The 15,448-nt window shown below is 44.5% G+C and overlaps 1 protein-coding gene across 1 annotated transcript in view; it reads right to left on the bottom strand.

Annotated features, from left to right (window-relative positions):
* Nucleotides 1-15,448, bottom strand: part of AGBL1 (AGBL carboxypeptidase 1) — a 689,944-nt gene that overhangs the window by 568,382 nt on the left and 106,114 nt on the right. Inside the window, exon 6 of the mRNA XM_040642611.1 lies at nt 3,800-3,837. Coding sequence (XP_040498545.1) covers nt 3,800-3,837 — 38 coding nt within the window. The remainder of the gene's footprint in view (nt 1-3,799; nt 3,838-15,448) is intronic.

Here is a 15,448-nt window from a genome sequence, read left to right as displayed (position 1 = left end):
AAGAGATGTCTTCCGGTTCACTTCCTTCTTCCTGCCATCCACCTTTCCTACACTGGCTTCTCCTGTTGTAGCTACGGGATGGAAGAGAGAGCTGAGGCAGCATTAACAAGTGTCCTATGCGACCCAGGTGCTCCTTCCTTCTCTTTTTTTTGCTAAGGTGGGCAGGCTCCAAGTCTCCCAGATCCTCAGTCCTGCTTTCCCTGATACTGGTGGGCACTGCCTCCAGCCAATCCCTACACCCATTAGGTACAGAGAGGACCTTACTGGCCTCAGATGCCCAAGCCCAACCAAGTTTATCGCCACAGAAGCACTGACGGCCCCCAAGGTAGTAAGATATGTCCTTCCAGCTTTATTTTGACTGGGGAATAGTCCTCCTTTGTGAAGCAATTACTGAGATACATAACAGTGCCAACTTTTATATGACAAGCAAGCATCAGGACCAGACTCATCACTAGCCAAAAGGATTATGCGTTTCAGAACTAAAGGTTCACGTAAACATTCCCAGATATCCGTTGCCAGATGGCAAGGGTTTGAATTTTAGGCAGGAACTGACTCCTTGAATTTAGGTCCAGCTGAACACAAACTCACCGGGGATCCAAACTGACAGACAATCCACATCAGGTCTTAACTATGCATGAGGACAATACAGAGCAACTACAGAATTCCATGAGGCTCACCTGCCCCATAGCAAGCCCAGCATAAGTGGAGCAGTACCGTCCTTACCCAGACCCTCCATGCCACATGATACTTTGATTACGCTGGTACAACAAAGACAGTGACTGACTGGTGTTCTCTTACTGCTCCTCCCCAAATCCATGACCAACTTTTCTATTTAAATACCTTTCCTGCTGAGCTCAAATATGATCTCAGAATCCTTCCACCCACACATGGGAGTGGGCACTTGTAATGGATTCTATTTGCCCTCTTGTTCTAAGACCCTCTAGATCTTCAGATCCTGCTGCTTCTCAAGTAATTTCTGCATGTCCATAAGTGACTTTCTGCCATCGGTATTTTTACCTCTTTTAAACCCACGGGAATGAACCAAAGCTGGGGAATTTAAGATCAATTATGCAAGAAGAGCATTTCTATGAGATACCAATAAAGTATTTGGGGAGAGGTCATCCAAAACCTTGAACGGTCTTCGACTCATGAGTTTTGTCCAATCTACATCAGTGATTTTCAATGGGAGGCAATTCTGACCTCGCAGAGCACATCTGGTGGTGTCTAGAGACAATTGTGTTCTTTTTAACTGGGAGTGCTACTAGTATGTGGTGAGTCAGGGCAAGGGATGCTGCTAAACATTCTGAAATGTACAGGACAGGCCTCAACAACTAGGAATTATCCAGTCCGACGTGCAAGAGTGTCGAGCTTCAGAAACCCTAATATATATTAAGGTGCAGTACTCAGTGATTGAAAGAATGTTAGAGAACCTTTCATACAACTCTCTCATGTTATAAGGAAACTAAGATCCAGACAAATGTCTGTGTGGGCAGCTAAGCAGAATTAGCAAATAACCACATACACCCTTCTAGTGGGACAATAAAATCTGTTTTATATGCATAAGACAGCAGGCTATCAGTTCCCTAATAGTCTATTAATATAGTTAAATAGAGATTAGAACCACAAATGTTCAGATCTTTGGTTCTACATGTGGGTTGTTGGGTTCAAGTAATAGAGGGAAGTACTGCCATTTTTATACATTTAAGTATCATTCGTTCATTTTATTCATTCATATATATTCATTCAGAAATCATTCATTTGTTTTAATGTTTAGTCCACAAATTTATTTGAAGCTTTTCATCGTGCTGATGCAAATAATTCAGCAATCTACAGAGATAACCCTTGCCTGCAGAAGTTGTGTTTTCTTAGGATTTATTTATTTATTTTAGAGAGAGGTAGTGCAAGCAGAGGGACGGGCAGAGGGAGAGGGAGAGAAATCCTCAAGCAGACTCCCCAGTGAGTACAGAGCCCAACGTGGGACTTGATCTCATGACCCTGAGATCATGACCTGAGCCGAAATCGAGTTGGCCACTTAACCAACTGAGCCACCCAGGCGGCCCAGGGAAAGTTTTTTCAGAGTAAGGTCTGATCTGAGCTCTGAAGGCAAAGTAGAAGTGAGAAACCTTTCAAGTTGACCCCTAGCAGAGCATGCTCAGTTTGCTAAGGACGGCCAGAGTGTTGAAAACCTGGCTACGTGTTCTAAGCCTGAATTAGTCCGTATATTGTCACTGCTTTTTTGGTTTCCCTTGGGTCCACACCTGGGCCCTCATATGGAAATAGTTAATACCGGACACATGCCAGCTTTCAGATTTCTACACACGGTAGGGATATTGTGTCTCAGGACACTCAACTCTAAGCCTACAGGCTGAGAAGGGTGTGTGTGTGTGTGTGTGTGTGTGTGCGTGTGCGGAAAAGGAGATCAGCCTTTTTCCACTCTCAGGGCTCTCTTCCCATGAGACACAAAGACCTCTACTACCTAGAATGGGCAGGGGGCATCAGGAGAAAGCTACTTTCCCAAGACACTGCATTTGAAGACTGGCTCCCCGGCCCCTCTCAGCTCCCTTACTTCCTACAATCCCAGAACTCCTTGGGCACCAAACACCTGCACCATCACCGGGAGTGGCAGGGCAGGTAAATAACAAGAACCAAGAAGCCAAACCTGAGGCAGGCTCCATCCTAACCTGCCCGTAACCTGCAGGTAATACTTCCCCTTCCCTCCTATCTCAAGGGCTGGGACCTCTCACTCTGCCCTCCTCCAACCTGTGCAAAACACCTTCATTCCACCTGCAGGACAGACAGCCGTGAACATGCCTGTGTACTGTATTGAGTTCCAATTGACCCAATGAATTCAAGCTTTAATTTCTTTTTTTCTTCGGCCTACATGATATGGCTCTTTCTCTGTGCTGAGAGTTGACAGAGATATATGGTTGGGGGGAGAAGGTGTTTTTATTTTTATTTATTTATTTATAAGTTTTATTAAAGTTCACCTATTACCCACAGGCCTCGGGCTCCCTATAGAGAAACAAATATCACAATTGAAGGAACGGGTTTCCAAGGCACCAAATTAAAATAGATGAAGAGGTAAGGAGGGGAAAAAAATAAAAACATTACGCTAAGACTTCTTCGCTCCCAAGCACATGGTGCCTTCTATTATATTGCACACATGAAACTGACTCCCAGTGTAATTAGACCGGGGCTACTAGGCAAAAAAAAAAAAAAAAAAAAAAAAAAAGCCTTCAAATTATTCAGACCCCCAGAGCTATTCTTTTGCAATCACTCAAGTAACTGAGAAGAGAGCCAACTTTTTAATATAAATTTGTTATTAGAATCTACACTGTCCAAGCGATTCCCAACACTCCACCTGCCCAAGAATACAGAGCCATGAACTGGGATCAGAAGCAAAGGCAAAAGTCCTACTTCCCACCCACCCACTGCCATCACCTTTTCTTCTACAGGACAATCCTACTGGAAATGGGACCTAACTCCAACAATGCCTAAGGACCCTCTGGTCCTGTTAGATGGAACTGGAGAGTTCCTCGGGTCTGCTGAAGACAACACCCTCCCTTTAGAATAAATGCCTTGACGGCATTATGCACAGGTGTGCCCACATGGACAGATATTAACTCTCTCTTTGCAGCCTTGTGCTTGCAACAGCCGTAATATTCTCCATCTCACCCCCAAAGACCCAGGAATGGCTCTATTGCCTTCCAGGTTGAAAATGAGCCATGGAGATACAGAGAGCATCTTTCAATGAACTCAGAGGGGAAAGAAATAACCACTTTTCAAAAGAGGTGCTTACTGGATTTCAGCAATACTGCCAGGACTTCAGTGGCTGCCCTGGGGAAAGAGAAAGAAAAGTGAAAAAGTCAATGTTCAATGGTCTTTTTGTCAGCCCATGGATCCCAAAGCCAGCAGGCTCATTGCTGCCACCTAACAGCCCCATTACTAACCAGGGAGCAGGCGTTCTATTGATTACACCACTGACCATTAAAGAGGCATAAATGCAGAAATGGCTCCAAGCAAAGTGTCTGTCTTGAAAATGGGTCTCAGGAGTTCCTGCTGCTGCTGCTGAAAATACCTTCCCCTCCCCTTCTTGCCTCCCACCTTCCACCACCTTCTTTAAGCTACACTCCTTGTATTTCTGTTGCTCAGCCCTGCCAGGGCTCTTGTCAGTCTTTTGGTTTATACTTGGGAACCCTGGCGACTCTGGAGGATGGGCTTGGTGGGGGGACGTGGAGGCTGAGTGAAGGCAGTATTGCAGTGAAAACTTCTTAAAACATTCACACGTTGGAAAGTAATGCTGGTTCCTTATGGGGGGGAAATGGTTATGTCATGGTTTTTCTTCCAAATTCATCATTTGCCTCCATGGAAGAATTTCACAACCTTTGCAGCAATGGGAGGTAGATTAAGAATGAAAATGCCAGGGCGCCTGGGTGGCGCAGTCGTTAAGTGTCTGCCTTCGGCTCAGGGTGTGATCCTGGCATTCTGGGATCGAGCCCCACATCAGGCTTCTCCACTAGGAGCCTGCTTCTTCCTCTCCCACTCCCCCTGCTTGTGTTCCCTCTCTCGCTGGCTGTCTCTCTCTGTCAAATAAATAAATAAAATCTTTAAAAAAAAAAAAAAGAATGAAAATGCCTTTGGCCCATGTCTTAGTGACCCTTCAGCGTGTGCCACGAGCCTGCGAAGGTCACACAAAGACCCACTCGCTGGACAGAAGAGAACTTCAAGGTATTGAGGACACGATGGTGTGATTCTGGGAGGGAGAGTTTGTTGCCTGTTTGCCCTTTTTTTTTTTTTTTTTTTTTTTAAAGAAAAGGAGTATTCTGCATGGTCCTAGTCACTTATCCTTAAGGCCTGTTAAAGAGTGATCTGTTTCCCCACATGCCCCCCAACCCTGACAATCGCAGGAACAGGTCAACGAGGCTGGATCACCCTTCCAAGATTACAGATATGTAGACACAGTGGGACCACCACCCAGGAGCCTCATTTCCCACCTCTGGGTCCTGCACACCTGTTATTTTCCTGAGTCTCCCACACTGGCCCTGCCTTGGCCTCTGCCTGCTTGATGAAAGTCACTCCTCTTTGCAATATATTATCTAATACTGAGCAATAGAGCCGGCAGTAAAAATAAAAATAATGAGTTAAACCAAACCAAACTAAAATAAAAATCTAGCACTTGAGACATCAGGGCTTCCCACAACCAACAGAGAAGTCCTGCGGTATCAGTGGCCTGGGACTCACCAGCCCCAGGGCAAACCCAAGGCAGGGGGGACCCCCAGCTCCGGGAGACCAGCACAACCACAGGGCAGTCAGCAAGAAGGTGAGGCTAGTTGTCACTGATGGGCCATGTCATTTATCCTTCCCGATCGTGTTTTCTTCTAATCCCCTTTTGGCTTCTTCAGCCCCTCTCTTTTGTAATCCATATAATCTGGCAACCATGAATTTAAGAAGAGACACATTAAAGGGCACCTGGGTGGCTCAGTTGGTTGAATGTCTACCTTCGGCTCAGGTCATGATCTCAGGGTCCTGGGATTGAGTCCGGAATCGGGCTCCTTGCTCAGAGGGAAGCCTGCTTCTCCCTCTGCCTGCTGCTCCCCCTGCTTGTGCTCTCTCTCTCTCGCAAATAAATAAATAAAATCTTAAAAAAAAAAACAAAAAAAAAAACAGAAACACAAGGAAAGTGTTACTGGGAACCCCAAGACAGTGTGCCAAATCCAGGAGCCACAGGGCATAGGGCCCAGGTTGGGCTGGTACAAAAGGAAAATCAGTCCTGGGGCGTGGGGGGGTGGGTAATAAAGTAGCCACAGTAAGGGGGTTAGCAGAGTAGGAAGCATGAAAAGAAAGAATGAGGAGCTTCTAAGCAAAGTAGCCAGCCCCATCCTAGATCACAGGCCAGGTCTGCAAGGTGACCCTGCATTTCTGATTTGCATCGCACTTTTGTTTTGGGGAGTTCGCTACAGAGGTAATGATCCATCAGATCATAGTTTTACGAGGGACATACGAGAGGTAGGGAGGGGCAGGCAGCAGGCAGACCAGTCAGAAGGACGTGAGGTGACAAGGGCAACAGATAAAAGGGTGGCGTGGAGGGAGAATGGAGAAAGACGGGTTGAAGGGAAGCTTGGAGCCTGGCTACTCAAAGCATGGGGCTCCCACCAGCAGCTTCACATTCCCCGGGAGCCAAGCAGAAGCACGGACTCTTAAGCCCCATCCCTGCCCTGCTGAATTAGAACTTTTATTCCAACAGATAATTCATATGCACATGAATGTTGGAGAATAACTGGTGGAGAATAATTGGTTTAGAGGACAGCGAGAGCATGACTTGGTTACTCTTTGATGTTGAGAAGAAGAATCAAGGTGACACCCAGATCCAAACCCTCTAGAAAATATCTAATGGCATGACAACATAACAAATTAACTATGAATCCCAACAGTCACATCATATGGCAGGAAACAGATGATAAGTGTCGTATTGGTCAAAGAGGTGAGGCTGATTCCTGAGTAAGGAGAAAAGATCTCTTTCCTCACAGCTCCTCACTGGGGATCATTACATAGTGCAATGTGGGGCAGCATTATGGCAATGAGGGCATAAGGTTTGAGACCATAACCCAATATTCTAAAGAGATCAGATTCAAGTCCATAGGTAATAAGCCATTTGATTTTTTTTTTTTATCAAAGTGGTATGGGGCAAGGATGGAAAAGTGAGGTGAAGGTTGTAAGCAAAGAATTCACAAGATCTGATGACAGGCTAGTTGTGAAGGGCAAAGTAAAGGAAAGAGTCAGTGATGGCCTGACATGTTTAGTCAGGGTAAACGGGAGTACAAGAAAGCCATTAATCAACTAAGGAGGGAAACTGAGGTGTTCAGAGAAGATGATGATTTCGATTTGGGACATGCTGAGCTCAGGCTGATGGGCATAGAGCCATATGGAACTTTTCAGAATCGTGCTAGAAGCATAGTCACAGAATTCTGGAGAGATCTGGAGCTGGGGAGATATATTCCGGAGTCACTAGAGTAACAAGGATCACTGAAGCCACAGGAACAGGTAATATTTGTAAAGAAATGCATCAAGAAGAGAGTACAGGGTTGGCCCCCAAATCATCTATGCTAAAGGTCTCAGAGAATGTGCAGTCAAGGAGGTACGAGGAGAGGGGATGGAGGGGGTTCTGTTTTGAAACAAAAAGTTCTCTAGATTTTCGAGCCACAGTGTTTTTCAGACTGCAAGCTGGGACCCAGTAGCTGACTGTAAAATCAATGTAATAGGTTTTGCCTAACTGGAATAGAATATATCGGAGTTGTTTCCTGTAGGGAAGGTCAGCCGTGATTTGAGAAACTTTTATTTCAATGCACATACACACGTGTGTATACTGGGAATACGATGTAAATGTTTTACTTTTTTTAAAAATCTTATAAAACTAATGAACTGATGAGCAAACACAAAGTATCTGATCTCCCAGACGGTGCTGGGATCCAGGCCCCAAGCCACGCATGTGAACCTCACCCCGAGGCTCTGCATTTTTGGTCTATTTGGTGGGCAAACGTCTAGAGTTCTGATCCATCGTCTGAGCATCTCTCTCTGCTTCTCTCCTGCTCTCCCGGTATAACTAAGAATGTAAAACCCATCAGAAATGAGGTTATCTATATCTGGTGGCTATACATGCAAAAAAAAGCAAAAATTTAAGCAGCTGAAGTCTAAATGAATAAGATAATACTCAGTTACTTCTACTCCAAGAAACCAAGCCCAATGCATGGAGTAGGTGAACTGAGGCGCCAAAAGTAGTGTCTTTGGGGTTTTGGAGTGCCCCCCAATGTATGTAAACACCCAGCACCCATGGCACCGGTAGTTCCACTAATTCCACAGAAGAGAACTTTTTCAGGGCTTATTTTCTCAAAGTTTGATCCCATACCATCACCCCACATTGTCTGCACTCCCCACTGGAATGTCCATGTGGGATTCAAAGCAGAAATGCCAGACCGTCCTCCTGCATCAACTTTCCCTCACTCTACATCACTGAATGGGTCATGTAATAGATTTTTCCAGGACAACCTGCTCGAAGAAAACCACACCACTATCCAAAGGCAAAGTGGAAGGCCTTCACCCTATCCATGTTCACAGTGGGGTGGGATAACTCAGTCAAGATGCTAGTGGTCAGAGGTCACTTCCACGCTTCTCCTCAGAAAAAGCTAAACTTAAACCACTGGGAAATTCATAAATATTATTTTGTCACAAATTTAGCAAAAAGCTACAGAATTTTAAGACTTTATTATTTCAAGTAGAAATAAATTTTAAGAACCTTTATAATAGTCTTCAGTAATTTGTCACCACTCTTTGGGGAGCCCATATAAATGCCAAGCCCTGTGCTAAGTGTCCTACATACATGATTATACATCACAGTTAATCTTTGTAGGAACACCGGAGGGTGAAATTATCAGTCCTGTCTTCCAATGGCAACAGTGACACTCACACAAGGTAAAGTTCCAAGTTCCCACAGCTAGCAAGTGCTGAGATACAATATGCCTACATCTGTCTGACTCTAGATCTAATGCTCTAGAGATCTAGTGATCTCTCTGCATTCAGCATAGTTCTAGAAAGAGTGTAAGATAGCTTGTAGTTCAATTTCTTCATCATTTATTTTTTTAACTTTTATTTCTTTATTTGAGAGAGAGAGAGAGAGAGAGAGCACAAGCAGGGGAAGAGGCAGAGGGAGAGGAGAAGCAGACTCCCCACAGAGCAGGGACGCCCCCTCCCACCCCCCCACCGATGCAGGGCTTGATCCCAGGACCCTGGGATCATGACCTGAGCTGAAGGCAGACACTTAAGTGACTGAGCTAGCCAGGCGCCCCAATTTTTTCATCAATTAAATAAGGACTGTACAGTTCAAGAGGTCAGTTACGTGACTGGTACAAGGTCACATCATAGGATTAATGTGTCACAGGGCCAATGAAACAAACAACCTTTTCAGCTTGAGTCCAGTGCTTGCCTTAGGGTTCTATAGGAAACCATTTAGCTGAAGCTTGAGTAGATTGTGATGTTCAGAGATAGTCATGGTGACAAGGACAGAGAACTCCATTGGTAGCAAGCCACAGAGGTCTGTGAATGCCAGAGCTGAGCTGCTGAGTGAGGGCTTACTTGATTGCCTCAAACCTCAGTTTCCACATCTGTAAAGTGGGTATAATAAGATTTAACCTATGGGACAGTGTGAAGAGTGAGAAAAAGCAGAGATTAAATTAAGTCAAATTAAGTTAAAATCTACCCCAGTTCCTGAAACATAATACGGACTTGAACGGCATCACTGACAGAACTGAGTGAGGAAGCAAAGGTTCATCTCTGTCCACGTGTTTCCAGATGGTGAGCCTGCAGGACTGTAATTTGCCAGTCAGGAGAGGTCCCTGAAGAAAAATGAGTCCCCATCCCCAGTACGTGGAGAAACAAAATGACCAAATTCTCTCTTGGAAGTGAAATAGTCTGTAACTCAGAAGGCCTAGATCTAGAAATTGCCACCTACATTGTTTATCTGTATTGTTGTATAATAAATTACCACAAACTTAGCAGTTTCAAACAGTACTCATTTATTATCTTACAGTTTCCACGGCGCAGGAATCCATGGCTTAGCTAAACTCTCTGTTTATGGTCTTATAGGCTATAATCGGCCATGGCTGAGGCTCCATCTGAAGGCTCTGCTGGGGAAGAGTCTGCTTCCCCATCAAACAGACTTTTGGCAGTATCCTTTCACTGCAGCCATGGAGCTGAGGCCCCTGGTGTCTTGTTGTCTGTTGGCTGAAGACCATTCTCAGCTTCTAGAGGCTACCTGCAATTCCTAGATGCCACTCACAGCTCCTTGCAATGAGGGCTTCCCCAACATGACTACCTTCTTCATCAATAGGGAGAGTTACCATAGTGAGTGTGTAAATAAGACAGAGTCTTATATAACACCACATAATCACAGGAGAAACATACCCCTACTTTTGTCATATTCTGTTGGTTAGAAGCAAGTCCCAGGTCTCACCCACACTCAAGGGGAACAGGATACCAGGAGATGCGGACCATGTCTTCAGTTCCACACAAAGCTTCTTTGCAATATTTAGCATTCAGATACCAGGACCCTAATATTCACCACACCAAGCCATGACCCTCCCTAGTTCTCCCTGTCTAGTCCTCCCGTTTCCAGAGAATGGAATACTACTTTCTGAGAAACTGAGCATACATCTTCCTCACCTACCTGCCCTGACCACCTATGTCTGGGCACACTCTCAAACTCCCCCATTTTGACGTCTAGAGTGCTCTTAAGTTGTCCATTCCTTTTGATCTCTGGTGTTTCCACCCTAGTCCAAGTGCATGAGGGTCTGGGACCTCACTGAGAAACTTAATTTCTAGATTTTCTAGAGTTATTAGCCCTTGGTTGAAATCTGCGGTTTAATTCCCTGCATAATAAATGCAAATGAGGGGCTCCTGGGTAGCACAGTCGTTAAGCGTCTGCCTTCGGCTCAGGGCGTGATCCCGGTGTTCCGGGATCGAGTCCCACATCGGGCTCCTCCGCTGGGAGCCTGCTTCTTCCTCTCCCACTCCCCTGTGTTCCCTCTCTCGCTGGCTGTCTCTCTGTCACATAAATAAATAAAATCTTAAAAAAAAAAAAAAGTTTAAAAATAAATAAATAAATAAATAAATAAATAAATAAATAAATGCAAATGAATGGCACGATCATTTTAGAAAAATTAGAAAATACAGTTCAGCCTAAAGAAATGTAATAAATGAAAATCACCTGAATATCTCTCCCCTAACTACTGTCATAGACCCAGAACAAATCTACCCATATCCACTCTCAGCCCCCTTCAAATTGTTCTTCAGGCTGCAACTAGGGTGATTTTCTCAAGAATATCTGGTTAGGGCACCCTCACATTGCTACCTCCCACCCAGTCTTGCTCTTGGATGAAAATCCAAATCTGAAACATGGTCCAGGAGGATCTACCAAGTCTGGCTGCTGCCACCCCTCCACCCAGCCTTGTCTCACATCACCTTCTTGTACAGTCTGTATTTCTGCCCCTTCGGCCTTTTGCCAAGCCTTGGAACATGTTCCCATCGCTTATCCTTTGTCCTTGTTAATAACACAGCCTAAAATGCTCTAGGCCTTCCCTCTTCCTTCACCTGTAGCTCATACCTCATCCTTCAAATCCTAATTTAGTTGTCACCTCCTCAGGGAAGCCTTCCTTGACCACTAGTCTAGGCCCAGGTTCTTTATTGGTGTGTTTATCCTTCCCCCCCCTTTTTTTCATTGCACAATTCGATTTGTGATTATTCACTCAGTTGTGTGATTATTTTATTAATGTGTGTCCCTCTTCCAGTCTGCAAACTCCAGAAAACAGGAAACCTTTTTTTGCATTATTCTATCCCCACCATGTGATAGTATTTGAATACAGAGCACTATCAAACATTCATTGAACTTTTTCCAAAAATTAGGCTCTGGCCTAGGAGCTTTATATATGCTATTCATTCATCCAACAGATACTATTGAGCACCTACTATGTGCTGGGATAACCAGATAAAGCAAAGATTTTTGCACTCGAAAGGGTTGAGTCAGTGTAAAAAAAATTAGTTAATAGACAATATATTTTTTAATAATACATTAAATTTGTATTCTAAAATGCGACAAATGCTAAGGGAAAAACAGAGAAAGGAAAAACAGGGTAAAGACATCAGATGTGCCAGGATGGGTTAAGATCTAAGAGGCTGTCTAAAACAGGCCTCCTGGAGAAGGCCACATCTCCGTCAAAGGAGAACAAAGACGCGAAGGAGGAAAGGAAGTTACCATACAAATATCAGAAGAAGCCTGTACAAACACTCTGAATGACAACAGGCTGATTTGTTTAAGGAAGAGCAAGTTGGACAGGACTTCTGGAGCCAAAGAGGGTGAGAGAGGGGAGCTGGAGCTGAGGGGAGGAATGGGGACCATTCATGCAGGGCCCGGAAAGCATGGCAAAGGTGAAGCATTCCCTATAGGATTTTGAACAAATGACCTAACATGTTTTAGGGCTTCTCTGGCTACTCTACTTTTTTTTTTTTTTTTAAGATTTTATTTATTTATTTGACAGAGAGAGAGACAGCCAGCGAGAGAGGGAACACAAGCAGGGGGAGTGAGAGAGGAAGAAGCAGGCTCATAGCGGAGGAGCCTGATGTGGGGCTCAATCCCACAACGCCAGGATCACGCCCTGAGCCGAAGGCAAAAACTTAACCGCTGTGCCACCCAGGCGCCCCAGCTACTTTTTTAAAAGTAAATGTAAAAGGACTCTAGGGAAGCAAGAGTAGAAACCAGAGACGGACCAGAAGAGAAACCAGTAGAAAGCTGCAAGGAGCAAACCAAATAGAGCAAAACAAACTAAAAGGGTTACCTATCATGGTCAAGTGGGATTTATCCCAGGAATGCAGGATTGGTTTAACATCTGAAAATCGACCTATGTAATAATCCACCTTGACAACAGAATAAAGGATAAAAACCACGTTACTATCTCAACAAACACAGGAAAGGCATTTGATGAAATCCATCACACGTTCATGATAAAAACACTCACCACATTAGGGATAGAAGAGAACTTTCTGCACCTGATAAAGGGATCCACTTAAAACTCACAGTTAACAGGATACATATAGAGAAAGACTGAATGCTTTTCCCCCTGCGATCAGAAGCAAGATAAGGATGGCCAACCCCACTCACCGCCTCCGTTCAACATTGTACTGGAGGTTCCGGCCAGGGCATTTAGGAACGAATGAGCGACTGGCATCCAGACTGGAAAAGAGGAAGCAGAACTAGAACGATCTCGATTTACAGATGGCTTGGTTTTATATATATAAAGTCTTAAAGAATCCACCAAAACACTATCAGAACAAGTTCGAAAATGTGGCCACACACAAATCAATACACAAAAGTGAATTGTATGGAATATTACCTAGCCATCAAAAGAATGGAATCTTGTCATTTGCAATGACATGGATGGAACTAGAGGGTATTATGTTAAACGAAATAAGTCAGTCAGAAGAAAACAGATACCATATTTCACTCATATGTGGAATTTAAGAAACAAAACAGATGAATATGAGGGAAAGGAAGGAAAAATAAAATAAAAACAGAGAGAGGCAAACCATAAGAGACTCTTAACTTTAGGAAACAAACTGAGGGTTGCTGGAGGGGAGGCGGGTGGGGAGATGGGGTAACTGGGTGACAGGCATTAAGGAGGGCATGTGATATAATGAGCACTGGGTGTTATATGCAATTGATGAATCACTAATTTCTACCCCTGAAACTAATAATACACTATATATTAACTAAATTGAATTTAAATAATTGTTTTTAAAGTCAATTGTGGGGGCACCTAGGTGGCTCAGATGATTAAGCATCTGCCTTCAGCTCAGGTCGTGATCCCAGGGTCCTAGGATCAAGCCCCACGTCTGGCTCCCAGCTCAGTGGAGAATCTGCTTCTCCCTCTGACTCTGTCTCCCTCCCCTCCTTATGCTCTCTCTCTCTCAAATGAATAAATAAAATCTTTAAAAATAAATAAAAATAAAAAGTCAATTGTAATCTGTATACTAGCAATGAGTAGTTCGGAAATGAAAATTTTTTAAAAAGCAATTTCATTTACAATGGGAGCAAAAAAGAATAAAATTCTCAGTAATAAATTTAACAAAAGAGACCAAAGGCTTTTATACTGAAAAATAGAAAACATTGTTGAAAAAAATTTTTTTAAAGATTTAAATAAACAGAAATTACCTAAATTTCAGCTGTCACCAAACTACTGCTATAAACCCAAAACTGGTACATCCCTTTACACTCCAGGCCACCTTCCCACTCTTCTTCAGGATACAGCTAGAGTGATCTCCTCAAGGGGGAGCGCCGATATATTTTGAATTTAGAGCTAACGGGACTTAGTCTGAGAAGTAACATTAGCTCAGTTATTTCTCATAACGGTCCCCATTTTAAAGATGAAGGAACTAATCATGGTCCATGAACCTGCCTGAAGTAATGTTAGAAAGCAGTGGAGCTGGAATTTGGCCTTGAGTCGGTCCGACCCCAGCCTCTGAGCACTTCACCCCAACACGGAGCCCAGCGAGCTTTCAAAAGAAGGAAGGGAGCAGTCCTAATAATTGAACCCTAAAGCCTCTCTGGAGCTGGCCACCCGGATATGGGGGTGTAGCAGCAGAAACAGACAGTGGTGGGGGGCGGGGGAGTTCATTAATAACAGGTGGATAAAGCAGGAGGACGTTGACAAGGGATAGAACACGTTGCCTGCAGAGCACAGGCGCCCAGAACGCCATCTGCTACAGTCCCGGCCTCCTGCCTGGCTTGAGAGGGAGTAGCAGGATGGATAAAAGCACACACGCACGCACACACACACACACACACACACACAGGGCTGGGTTACCAAGGAAAATGGATGGAAAACAGATCTTGCCAATCACCATTTTCAAGGGAGAGACAACAAAACAGAAATGCAAACCAAGATGGCCCCTGCATCATGACAAAAAAGAAAAACCATGAATGCATAGTACCCAGTGCAAAGGTTGAGCCCATCCTATGCCCAGAATGGAACATGTCCCTCTTTCTCTGACAGGGAGGGGAGAGAGAGAAAAAACAAGCCCAGCCCTCCAGCTCTATCCAGATGCTGCCAAAGACAGCTTGTGGGAGAGCCATCATCTATCACTGAAAAATTGTTTAAAAGATTTTATTTATTTATTTGAGAGACAGAGATAGTGACAGAGAGCACTAGTGGGGAGAAGAGGGAGAAGCAGGCTCCCCGCTAAGTAGGGACTCCCCCCAAAGCAGGGACTCCCCCCACCCACGGGGCTCGATCCCAGGACCCAGGGATCATGACCTGAGCTGAAGGCAGATGCTTAACTGACCGAGTCACCCAGGCGTCCCCATCACTGAAAATTTGTATAAGAGAAATTGAAACCCAGACCTCAGCCTGGCTTGATGAGTAACGCTCAACAGGAAGTGTGACAGAGGGGTGGCTTCTCCCTGGGCCAGGGAACCAGGAGCACAGCACTGGGATCAAGGCTGAGAGGACCCCCACGCCACCTGGTCTGTCAGCAGCAGCAGCCCTGCAAAGCGGGAACGGTGTTAAGGTCCTTCCAAATTCAGGGGCAACAGCATGAGGATCAAGGACTCAGGCAAAAACTTTGCAGACTCCCCAAGGCCAGGACGAGGAAGACTAATGCCTGAGGGGGAAGGAGAAGGGTGGGGATTCCAACAAGCTCTCACATACTGGGGAGTCTTTCTACAAGCTCTCACATACTGGGGAGTCTTTCTCCACATAGGGGTGCAACTCTTAAGTTAGCACTGAAAGCAAATATCACCCCTGAGCTTTCTTAAATTATTCATGAAGTAAAATATACAGGGATGTGTGACTATAACCCTATACCGTCATACATATATGAATGTATAATGAGCACAGTATATAATTAT

The sequence above is a fragment of the Ursus maritimus genome, unplaced genomic scaffold (assembly GCF_017311325.1).
Source record: "Ursus maritimus isolate PB19 unplaced genomic scaffold, ASM1731132v1 scaffold_27, whole genome shotgun sequence".
In the NCBI taxonomy this organism is placed as follows: domain Eukaryota; kingdom Metazoa; phylum Chordata; class Mammalia; order Carnivora; family Ursidae; genus Ursus; species Ursus maritimus.
Note: the sequence above shows the minus strand (reverse complement) of the source record. Positions and strands in the feature narration are given on the sequence as shown.